Here is a 12565-nt window from a genome sequence, read left to right on the forward strand (position 1 = left end):
ATTTATTGAGCTTCTACCATAGGCCAAGTGTCACAGGCATGAAAAAGGAAGTACTGAGCTTACCCAGGATATTTCTCATTCATTCATTCATTCATTTTATGGTACTGGGGACTAAATCTAGGGGTATTCTGCCATATCTCCAGTAGCCCCTCAACCCCACTGCCCTTTCTTAAAAGTTTTATTTTCAGACAGTCTCACTAAGTTGCTGAGGCTGGCCTGGAATTTGCAATCCTCCTGCCACAGCCTCCAGATCCCTGGGATTAACAGTGTGAGCCACCACTCCCAGCTCCTTTCTCCTATATAACGACAATCCATTAATCATAAACTTCAATGGAATTTAGTTTTTATATAGGCTGATAAGGTTTCTTGCATCAATAAATTCAAAATGAAAAGAAATCCTTTGTCTTAACCCCTCCTTCCATTTCAAGTTAAAAAATGTAACCATACAAAAATGTACTGTCACTCAAGGTCATATAGAACTGTGACAATAGGCATTGCCTTTAGAGAAAAGTCAATGAACTCAAGAAGCCAAGTCCACACTGGAGCACAAAATAACAAGGCAAACAATCCAGTGAGAAGGAATAAGGACTAAAGAGACTACAAGATGAATTTGGAAAAGAAAGACCAAAGAAGAGTGTATAAAATGGGTAAGCTGTGAACAGTATAAAGAAAATGTGGCACACAGGATTGGTTACCTACTAATCACTCATTCACACCTTTCTGGAAGACTTGAGTCTGTTCAAATATCCCTCCTCCTCATGACTCAGCTCCATGAATAAATACCAACTGGCTTTAAACAATCATGGTGGTCTCACTACAGTAACTGGTTTCTGGGTAGACCTATGATCCTAGAGAAGTCTTCTGGGGATTTTGGGGAAAGATCAGAGTTTCCTCCTAAATGAGGAGACATGATTTTCTTTGAAATATGTATACAACCTAAACTAGCTAACTCCCCTCTTCTTCTGGATACTATCCTGTCTGAAAACACTATGAGAAATGACACTAGACATGATACAGCACTTACTGGGGACAGCAGAAAAGGAAGAAGGAGAAAACTTGGGTTCTAGATGATGTGGCTAAGCCATTCCATGAATAAGCCCTAGAACAGTTCAACTACTTTGTTATGCAAGATGATACATTTCCTACTATTCAAGTCACTTTGAACTGCATTTTGTTACTTGAAGCTAAAAGTTCCTTAATTATTTGCCTAACCAATAAACATTCTTCTTTTCTTACCTAGCAACAGAACCTTAATTTCAGTACAGACAACAATATGCCCACTCAATGGTCCTATTTCCCAACATCCCCTGTTAATTATGCCATGTGACTGTTCTATCAATGAGATGTAAGCACAAGTATTATATGGTACGTTCAAGATGGGTTCTTTAAAGCTAGCTGCTGGGAAATATTCCCTACCCCCCTTTCTTCCCTTCATTATCCCTCTTATTGCTGAGAATTGGGTTTTGACAGCTACAGCTGCAATGGACAGTCATATAGTGATCTGGACATGGAAGCTCTACATAAAGAACTGCAGAGCAGAATATCAAAATCTACATCTCTGCTGACTTTGTGACACACAATAGTAGTTCCTGGTCACCAAGCTGCAGATTTCATATATATATGCAAATAAAACAAAGCTTTGTGTGTTTAAGCCACTGTTATTTGGAATTTTCCACCATAAAGGGTCAAATCTAATCCTAATGAACAATTTAGGAGAAGAGCACTTCAGCTGTTAACCAAAACTACACAATATGAATACAAAAATACTAGTAGGTTAAAAATATTTGTAAAAGTGCTGTTTATAATTACAAAATAAACATCACTTCTTAGCCTTTTGGCTAAGATCAAGTGTATAATAATAAACAAATATTGATCAGTAAGAAATTGGTTATATAAAATGTGAAGCATCCAAATGATAAAATACCACATATTCATTAAATGATGATAAAACTTAGATCTACCAATATGGAAACATTATAATATGACAAACAAACCATAAGTGGTATATGTGAGAAGATTCTATTTTTTAAATTGTACATGTACTCAGACTGTCTGGAAGAATATTCAACAAAATGCCATCCTTGGTTCTCTTTCAGTGGTGAGATAAGGGGTGGTTATCCTTCTTCTCTTTTCCATATCTTTCTACATTCATATTTTTAAAACTAAGCATCCATTAACTTTATAATATTGAGAAATAAGCCAAGCTTTTATTAAGCACTTTTGCATTTTATTATTATTTTTTGAAAGCCAAGTGTGTCTGTGATACAAACATTTCTCGCACCATCTCCAACATGATTTTCTTTGAAATATGTATACAGCCTAAACTAATAAGTAGTAAACAGAGGAAAATGATGAACAAACCCTAAGTCAAAGATAAACTATTGTGTAGAATAAGCACAGCCTGAGAAAGAATGGACAATATATGAAAAAAAATGACTTGACCTATTTCCTTGCTGGAAAACCTAATCATGCTAGTAGAAAATCAAGTACATTGTCATTAACTTATAACAACAATTATATTTAGCCAAAGAACAAATAATCAGCCTTGATTAAATAAATAACTGAACCAACAAACTGTGGTTTTATTTGCCTCTCTACACTTTCTGAATACCATGTCAAAAACTTTAACAGTGAACTGCTCGATTCTCCTGCTTGATTTGCCCCAGTCCCTTATTAAATTCTGATTTATCAAGCCTAAATTCTGAGTACATCACATCTTTCATTAACCTCCACTGTTGGGCTGAGCACTATAGGACAAAATTATGTATCCAGTTGGGTACCATTATTTACAATTTGTATTATCTAGTCTTTTAATGAAACTTAACTATTCTTCAACAAGTCTTTGTTCATTTCAGAATGACCCAATTTAACAAACATTTTTCACAGTTGTGCACAGTCAATAGTGTCTAGTGGGTTTTCTTTCTGCCCAACATGTCTTCTTGTTTCTTTTGCTCTCTTAGTGGTCAAGGACAGGCAGAGGGGGCAAACTTGGCCAACATGAGTCTGACAAGGAGTTTTCTGCTAAAAGCAGGGAGGAATATTTAAGGTATGAATTTTGGGTCTCAAGATGCAAGGATGTACTTGGTACTTCTAAATGTTATATTTCCTACTATGAGGAGACAAACTATTTGCAACAGAAGGGAATAAAGCAAAAAGACAATCAAAGTAAAGAAACGAAGAACATGAGAAAACTCCCCTAACTTTTTTAAACCCTGAGATCCAGTATCATTTGAACTCAACTCCACCTCTGGACCTTATACGTCTATAAGAAATAAGAAATCCTCTATTATGCCTCAGCTGTGTTTCTGTCTCTTAAACTCAGTGAATTCCTAAAGCTTTCTCCACTCTCCAAATAACAGTCTTTAAATATCTGTTTCTTGACAAATTTCTTCCCCCTACCAAGTTACTCACACAACCCTACTGAAATGATCCTAAAAATATTTAAAGAAGTCGAGACCTTTTTTTCAATGCCTGGCCATAGGCATCTTTCTCCAGCATGTCACTTTAGATTCCTCAGTCCTCTGTGAAACAAAGCTCTTCTCCCAGAGCTCCTGGGGCAGAGTTCTGCCCTAGTTCTCCTCTGGCACTTGGTCTTCTTCCCACACCCTGATTCAAGTGCTTCCCAAGGAGTTGTCTTTGGCCTTCGTCCCTTTTCTTCTACCCTCTCTCCCTTGGCAAGCTTTGTCAATTTAATGTTTCCAGTAATCACCTCAAAATAAAAGACTCCCAAATCCATGCCCATGATACTTAATTCTATAATCTATGTTCATTAATCTTTCTTCTGGATTCTATTCCTATATTTCCAGAAGTCCCTGCCCACATGACACTCAAACTTAGCAAATCTACTTAAAACCACATTTGGTCTCTTCTTTTCTGGAAAAAAATTCCTCTTTCTGTATTGTCTCTAATCTTGTCAAGGCTTCACCAAACTCCTAGTAGTCTCTTAAGTGTTACTGAGGTCACAATCCTATTTCCTATTTAGATAGGTTCTCAATCCTATTTCCATATACCCTTTGGCATTCTTTCCTCCCGCTCATTGCCTCTCATCTGCCCTAATTCAGACTCTCATAATTCTCCCTTGCACTACAGCTATTAGCTTCTTCATTTATCTGTTGGCCCTCTTTCAACGCCAAGCTCCTATGAGATTGCATTTATTGAAGGCCATATCTGATCAAGTTATCTCCTACCTCAAGAAACTTCAACCGTCACTCAAGAGTTTAAAGTTCATTATTCTGCCAAGAAAGGTCCTGAGTCTGGGCCCCAATTCCTTTTCCAGGTCTTTCCCATAGCTTGCTTTCAAAGACTCAACACAGCAAACCAAATCTAATATTTTGACTACCCAGACGGTCTCCCTATCTTTGCTCATGCCCCTTTGCACATCTTTGCACATTTCCTTATGAATAACTCCTACCACCCCTCAAGGCTCTCCAGAAATGCCAACTCTTTGATGAGGTCTTCTTTAATCTTTCTTGCTAGAAGTAATTTCCCGTCTCCTTTGAACTCCCTTAGCTGGAATATACTGTTCCTCTCCCTTGAAGGCAAGAACCTCATTTAATTCAACACTGAATACAGTGCTTTACCTGACAGGTTTGTCAAATTAATGAATGGTCTAGTTAGACTTTCCTCAATCTCTACATGCACAGGAACACAGTCAGACCCAGGATGAACACCAGGCCCCATTATTAATGAACTCTGTGACTTTGGGCAAGCAATTTAACTTTAGTGAGGAAAAACTCGGGCTCTCCTCATCAGTAAAATGGGAATAAGGACAGCTTAAGGAGTTTTATGGGCTAAAACCAAACCAACAAAACAATGTTTTAGGAGGGTCTATCCAGCACCCAATTAGTACAAGCTGCCTTCCCATTTCTCCCTTACTCTAATCTGAGAGCTCTCCAATGGCTCACTATAGGGAAATGAGTGAATCAGACAAGGAACATCTTTCCATGACCTCACTATGCACATCCCAACAGCAAGGGCAGAGATATCCAATACCGGTCACCCTACCAGAGGGCTACAAAGTGAAACCAGAGAATGCTTCCAAAGAATACTTTTAACTGTCAAACATCACCAGGGCAACTGAGGAACTATTTAGCTTTTTCTTAGAAATTTAAGCAGTCAACAGGTGTTTATCTAGAAGGCTTCACCAAGGGAGTAAAGGTTAAGTCAGTCAAACTAGTTTGGATGCAAAGACAATTGCTTGGTGGTACAATATTAGAAGAGAACATGAGTCAGCTACTTCTCCATCTCTAAACTGACCCAGTAAGGCTATTTGACAATAATTAATTTTAAATTCATAAAACTTTTTTTTCATAGTCTTTACCTGAACTAATGCTAAGAGTTAACATTGTTCAAATCTGGCAGAGAAATTACTTCAGGGTAAAATAGGTATAATGGCAGCCAACATTTATTAAGAGTTTATTAGTGCTTTATGTGCTAAAAACTTATCATAGTACTTTTAATGCTCACAAAGCTCCTATGAAATAGGCTTTATTATTATGGATTTACAAATGTGAACATGAAAATCCTCTCTGTGGTCATATATCTTGTATTTGATTTTAAACCTCCCTGAACAAGACTGCGGATATAGCTCAATGGTAAAGCACTGGCCTGGCATAAGGCCCTGGGTTCAATCTCCAATATCACAAAAACAAAAAATAACTTCCATGTTCGAATTATTTACGAGCTCCCTTTTGTACTGCTTAGAACTGTCCTGAAGATGATCCAAAATGAAAAGTAATCTTGACTCTGTGCTCAGAGACCCAAGTTTCACTTCAGCATTGTTAAGTCTTCCAAAGCCAAATTATGTTTTGAAACAAATGGAATTATCCCAGTCATAGAGTGTATTAAACAATCACTGACCGAGTGCCAAACTGACATGGTTTCTACTGCTATTGCCACATCCCAGTAGTATCTACAGGGCTTTTCAGGACAGCCTAGGGAAAACTGGTTTGTATTCCTTCCTCTGTTTCTAACTAAATCACTTTTACAATTATATTTCAGCCGTGCCCCTTTAAATGGGTACCAAAGCCCTTAAAAGTCTAAAGGAGAGACCAAAACACTTGTGGTCAAAGCATATCATGCAACACATATTGCCAGTGCAAAATGAATATCTTCCAAAAATCCTGGCTTTCCTTTCACATTACCATAAGAGATACCTATATTGACCTACTCCGAGGCAAAACCACCTCTCCTCCAAATGTTTCAAGAAGAAGAAAGATAGCCATGTCTGTAATAATTAGTGAAAGTTCCCTTCCCTCACATGAAAATGTTTAAGGTCACAAAGCATTTTTACATATATCATTCCATACCTTCTTTAAAGTAGTCCTGTGAGGAGTCTCATTATAAAAACTAGTGAAGTGAGGTACAAAAATCCAGAGACTTTCCCAAGACTTTAGAACTTTGCATGTATTGCATTTATAGCCAGAATCTATTGTTTTTATATTCCCAGAGAGAGAAGGCAGGGTGTGTGTGTGTGTGGGGGGGGAATCACTGGATAATATTTCTGAGCTACAAAACTTTCAAAAATAAATGTGAAAATAAAACTGACAACAATATTATCTAATATATCTCATATACATTGAAAAAGTTGGATGAAATATTTCCCTAAGAATAAATACACATCTCTAAAAATAAATGCATTTCTCTCAGAGCATTGTTCCAGCAAAATGAAATATCAGGCACATGAACTTAAAACAGTTCAGCTCTGTCTTTGCAAAAGCAACTTTCCTCATGGTTGTGAAAAAGGACTTTCATGTACTAAAGCTCTACACGCTTACTACTAACCACCATGTTTTCATAAAATTGAATTCTCTGGGCTCCAAATAGATTGGCTCTCTCTGTTCCCAGTCTCAGTAAATGGCATTCAGTCATTCAAGGCAAAAATTGTAGTCTCATCCTATCAAATTAAATTCCTTCAGGTTAGAGTTTAAACTTTTCAGCTCCTTCATGATCTGCCTCGTCTCCTGACACTTCTCTAGATTTGCCTGTCAGTCCTGCCCTAACAAGCCACTTCATATGTCCTTATACTTCTACCTCCATGCCTTTGCACATGCTAGAGCTCTTCCCAGGGCAGCCTTACCACCACACTCATCTGGCTAATTCCTGTGTCTACAAGACTCAGCGGAAGCTATTCTGGGAAGCCTTTCCCAAATCCTACAGTCTCAAGTAAACATAGTGCTTTAGGCTTCTGCTTGCCCTGCAACACCTCCTCACCATGATGCACAAAGTGTTAGTTTCATCTTGCCCTTAACATTAGATCAAGGTTATCCAATAGAACTTTCTGCCATGATGGAAATTATCTGTATCTGTGCTAATATAGTAGCCACTAACCACAGGTTGCTATTGACCACTTGAAATGTGGCTAGTTTGAGGCTGGGGAATGTGGCTTATTAGTAGAATGCTTGCCTAGAACATGCAAGGCCCTAGGTTACATCCTCAGAACCAAAAAAACAAAACAAACAAACAAACAAAAACAGAAAACAAAACCTTGTAAAATGTGGCTGGTTCAACTAAGGAACTGTGTGTGTGTGTGTGTGTGTGTGTGTGTGTGTTTTAAACTAGAGATTTAACCTAGGGACCCTTTACCATTGAGCTACCTCCCGGACCTTTTTAATTTTTTTGTATTTTTGAGATAGGGTCTCACTAAGTTACTTAAGAGCTCGCTAAACTGCTCTTAAGGCCTTGAGGTTGGCTTTGAATTTGTGATTCTCCTGCCCCAGCCTCTCCAGTTGCTGGGATTACAGGCATGTACCAACATACCCAGCTTGGTAGAAATATAATTTTATTTGATCTTAATTATCCTAAACCTAAATTTGAATAGTGATCTGTAGCCAGTGGCCATGGTATTGGACAATGCCACTCTAGGAAGGCTGTCAACTCTTCAGATAGGTATCATGGATACAGACACAAGCATGGTCCTATCACAAGACCTGCCAGAAAGTAGGATTCACTGTTTATTGAAAGTATACATATACACACACACGCATACATACACATACACACACACACACACACACACACTTCTTATATACTGATAGAAGTGATTCCAACCCAAACACCAAGCATTCTAGGTCCCTATATCCAATTTGGCCAAATTCAGTCACATTTTATAAAAAAAAAACCTCATTAACTAACATGGAAAAAAGCCCTCAGCAAATCACTCATTTTTCAGGACATTCATCTTCACAATCACTCTTAAATGATTTCCAGATGACTTCTGGATGAAATGGTTATGCTGTTTATGAAATTTTACAATAGTCATAGCAGCATCATCTGGGAAAGTCAAAATCAACTACACTGTTTTATAAAGAAAAAAAACAGACTTTTACCATGTGTATATTAATATGGAAAATAAATTCTTTTGAATGCTTAAAGTTTTGCCAGAGTATTAAAAATTATTTTGGATTTTTAAAAAATATTACTCAGCTTTCCTAACTAAATTTATTTTGGAAATTCAATACCATATTTGGAGAAGGTGTACCAACTTGGCTTAATGGACTTTGTTACTGTGATAGGATAGAGAAAGAACATGACCTAGCTACAAAGAACTAGTAATCCAACTCAATTTGGTTCCAATTAAAAGTCTCGGTTGACAGAATTCATGAGGTTGACATATGCTTGGTCATTTGAGATCTTATGAAATTCAAGATGTGAACTTCACAATGCAGAGATTAGCCAGGTCTGACTCCATATCCAAGTCCCCACTGCAAATCCCTTAAAGGATAACCAGCAATCAAAGGTATCAACAAAGGTGGTCTGCACACAGTGAACCCCATCCAGAATAAGAGGAACTTCTCTATTCCCTGTCTGGTCCATCACACATCCCACAGAGTTTTTACAATGGCTGAATAACCAATTGTTAGTGCCCTTTTACTACATAATTACTTCTGTAAAAAGAGACTAATCCTAAAGCCTAAAAATATATGTGAAATAGAATGGAAGAGAGAAAGCATCATAAAGCTTGATTAGGGGGTGAAAGTGGAGGCTTCAAATGACAGGTCACTCCTTTTTAACTTTATTCAAAAATTTAACCAAGAATAACATTATTACAAAGCAATTAATGTTCACTATAGAAGGCAAAAATACAAAATACATCTAATTCTGTTGCCCAAAGATGGCATTTCATATATATTCCACTGTTTTTCTTAATGCATTTCTAAAATGATAAAATAAATATTAGCTAGCATTTACACAACATTCTGTATCATGTACTGTCCTAAATAATTAACATACATTAATTCATTCTGTCTTCACCAGAATACTATAAGGGAGGGATTATTATTATCATCCACACCTTATAAACAAAGAAACTCGGCAGAGACAGGCTAAGTAATTTGACCCAGCTCACAAACCTGTAAGTAACAAATAATCTCTGTTCCAATTTTTCCTATGGAAGCATTACGTTCAACTAAGTAGTGTGGGAAGAAAAAATTCTCCTTAACTTTTTAAAATCCTTAACTGCTATTTCAATACTCTGTGAGAAACAGGGAGTACAATCTATGTATCTTATTTGGTTCCTATTGTCAGTTCTAAGGGAGAAGCCAAGATAAGACAGGAGACATTCACTAACTTGGATCTGATACTCAATAGCCGGACTGTATGATGCAATCTGAATATGAATTTAGATTCCTTCAGGGCTACATCTTTCTGATGTTCTTAGTACCAAACTGTCACCTTACTACCTCCATTAACTTGGTCTCTAAAACCTATATCAATTTGATCCAAGTCTGATTTTGTTTTTTCACCAGGATTCTTAAAGTCTAATACATACTTTCCAACTTTTTTGAAAATCAGAAGTGTGTCTTTTGATTATTGACTTCAAAAACATGTTCAGAAAGCAACAAAATGGAGATTAGAACAAGCCAATTTTTTTTTTCCATAATGAAAACTGTTAAAAATGTGAAGTGTAACTGACAAGTTCAGAAACCTACTTAAAGGTACTCCCAGGGAGCTGGCCAATGTCCCATGCCTTCAACCTCGTCCCCAAAGGTCACCTGCAAATGACCAAGGGGCTCTATAATCAGTTTCCTGCTCTCTGCTCGCATGCTGTCAGAGCTGTCTGTTGCATCATGACCCTGAAACACCTTTTGTTATTTTTTATGGTTCTGTTACCCGTACAGCAATGCCTTTGGCAGCAATGGTAATTATGCAGCAGCCTTGTTATCTCAGGATAACACTATAATTAACTTGTGTCACTGCAGCACTCGTGGTTATAATAATTGTAGCCAAAAAGGTCCTGTAGAAATAGCAGTTTTTGGTTCTGGCTTTTAAAAATAACTTCAGTAATTATACTGCTTTAAAAAAATCAAGTTTGTTTCCCCCCAGAAAAATTGATTTCCTTTGCAAAAAAAAGCCCACTGAAACTAAGCTATGTGAATGTTCCCAACAGGAAATCTTAGTATCTCTGTAGTGAAAGCTCCCAAAGAGAATAGTGGTGAAAATATTCACAAACAGTTCTCAAAGTAATACTTACAGCTCTTCTAGAAAAGGAAAGTTCTTAAATGCATCTTCTGGTAATTGTGTGATGTTGTTCATACTGATATCCCTGAAAAACATAAAGTTAAGAATATTGTTAACTAAGTGGTTAAATAATTTAACCCGATAGAAAACTAATTCCTTGCTGAAATTTTGTAAAGAAGCAAAAGGGGGAGGGATGGTCATAATTTGGCTTTAGAATGCAAAGCTCAGGAAAAAAAAAAAAAAAACAGAAAGTTAAGTCTTTTATTATAATTTATGTCTAAATTATAATTTAGAAAAATACCCAGATACTGGAATTTCCCTCTTCAAATGTCCTTAGAAAAAAAATGTCTCAAACTATTAGTGAGCCAGTGTAGCTTATCAAAGTATTGAACCTAATCAAATAAGCAATAGATACTGTAGGACTTGATCTAATAGATTTGCAGTCCTGGGTAGCTGCTGGGTTTACTGTGTCAAAGATAAAAAAAAGCATGTCCTAGCTGTCACCCAGTTACATTTTTTTAAAAACCTATGAAAGACCTCAGGTAAGAGTTGTAAGTACATTTCATTTTTAGCCTATGAACAGATGCAGGCTAAAGACAAGTGCATACATGATAGGTATGCAGTCCATTTCCAGTTTTCCCTCCGAGTGTCAGCAGAAAAGAGGGAACTCGCTCAACAATATAACTTAACAATTAACTAGTTCAAACAGCTAAAACATATTTTATTAACCATCCTTCTCCTCCCTGGCAGCTGCTTTTGAATTGACTTTCTCTTGCATATGCCACTTCCTATCAAGACCATGAAAGACAGGTTAAAGGAGTCTCAAAAAGGAAGATCCCAGAATGTACTGGGTCAGCTGAGCAGCCTTCTTTGGCTTCTGCTGCATCTTATTTGGGATCCGTCCTGTGGCTGAGCCCTTAGGCCCCAATATTATTTTGCATAAATCACCATGAAAGTTCACATGTACAATGTTTCCATTACTAGATTATATGAACTGATAAAAGGAGGCAGAAGTCAGCTAACAACAGTAACACATTTATTTTCATCAATTCGGTCAGGTAAAATCATTCTTCTCTTTTTTCTTTCTTTCTTTTTTTTACCTGGGATTGAACCCAGTGGCATTTAACTACTGAACCATATCCCCAACCCATTTTTTATATTTTATTTTGAGACAGGGTCTCACTAAGTTGCTGAGGCTGGCTCCGAACTTGTGATCCTCCTGCAATCAGCCTCCTGAGCCGCTGGGATTTCAGGCGTATGCCACCGTGCCTGGCAGGTAAAATCTTTTTGAGAAGGAAAAAGCTTCAGTACTTCAACAGATGAGTAATTTAGAAGTGGAATGTGCTTCCCTTCTTATATCCTTTCCCAAAGAGGTCTGGAAAACTTCTTTGCTTGGTAATAACAGGAACGAAATCAGCAGGAGCAGCAGGCAGTAACATGGAGCAAATCCTCCAAGATAAGACTGCACAAAAAAATCTCACTTTACCAATGGGGAAACTGAGGCGCACTGCAGCAAAATAACCTCCCCACAGCCATTCAACAAGTGATATAACAGGAAATAAGAACTCCAGAGACCATGATCTTAACTGCAAACTAAGAGCCTTTACTAAGTCCTGAGTTCAAACCCTAGTACCCAAAAAAAAAAAAAAATCAGGAGGAATAGTGTCCCCAAGACCTTGGCATAATCATCAATGAATCTCAGGAAGTGTACTTTTTGCTTGACAGATGAGAAAAAGGGAAGAAAGAAAGAAAGAAAAGAAGGAAGGCTGGCCATTTGTTTTTACCAATTAAGGAACCCAAGTTCATAAAATTTCTCTGAGCAAGAAACTTCCCTTTAGATAAATCTTATGACCACATAGATCCACAAGCATTCCAAAATTTTATATCCTGAAAAACAACTCAAGTTCTTCAAATAACTTAAAGGAAGAATAAAATTAATATGCTCCTCCAGGTTTTTGTTTGTTTTGGTATCAGGGATTGAGCCCAGGGGTGCTTAACCACTGAGCCACATCCCCAGCCCTTTTTATTTTTTATTTTGAGACAAGGTCTTGCTAAGTTTCTTAGGGCCTCACTAAGTTGCTGAAGCTGACTTTGAACTTGGGATCTT

The 12565-nt window shown here is 37.3% G+C and overlaps 1 protein-coding gene across 1 annotated transcript in view; it reads right to left on the reverse strand.

Annotated features, from left to right (window-relative positions):
• The window catches only part of Lgr4 (leucine rich repeat containing G protein-coupled receptor 4), a 70465-nt gene that overhangs the window by 35098 nt on the left and 22802 nt on the right, over positions 1-12565 (reverse strand). The window contains exon 5 of the mRNA XM_015477726.2: positions 10472-10543. Within this exon, the coding sequence (XP_015333212.2) occupies positions 10472-10543 (72 nt within the window). The remainder of the gene's footprint in view (positions 1-10471; positions 10544-12565) is intronic.

This window comes from Marmota marmota, unplaced genomic scaffold, assembly GCF_001458135.2.
Source record: "Marmota marmota marmota unplaced genomic scaffold, marMar, whole genome shotgun sequence".
Classification (NCBI taxonomy): domain Eukaryota; kingdom Metazoa; phylum Chordata; class Mammalia; order Rodentia; family Sciuridae; genus Marmota; species Marmota marmota.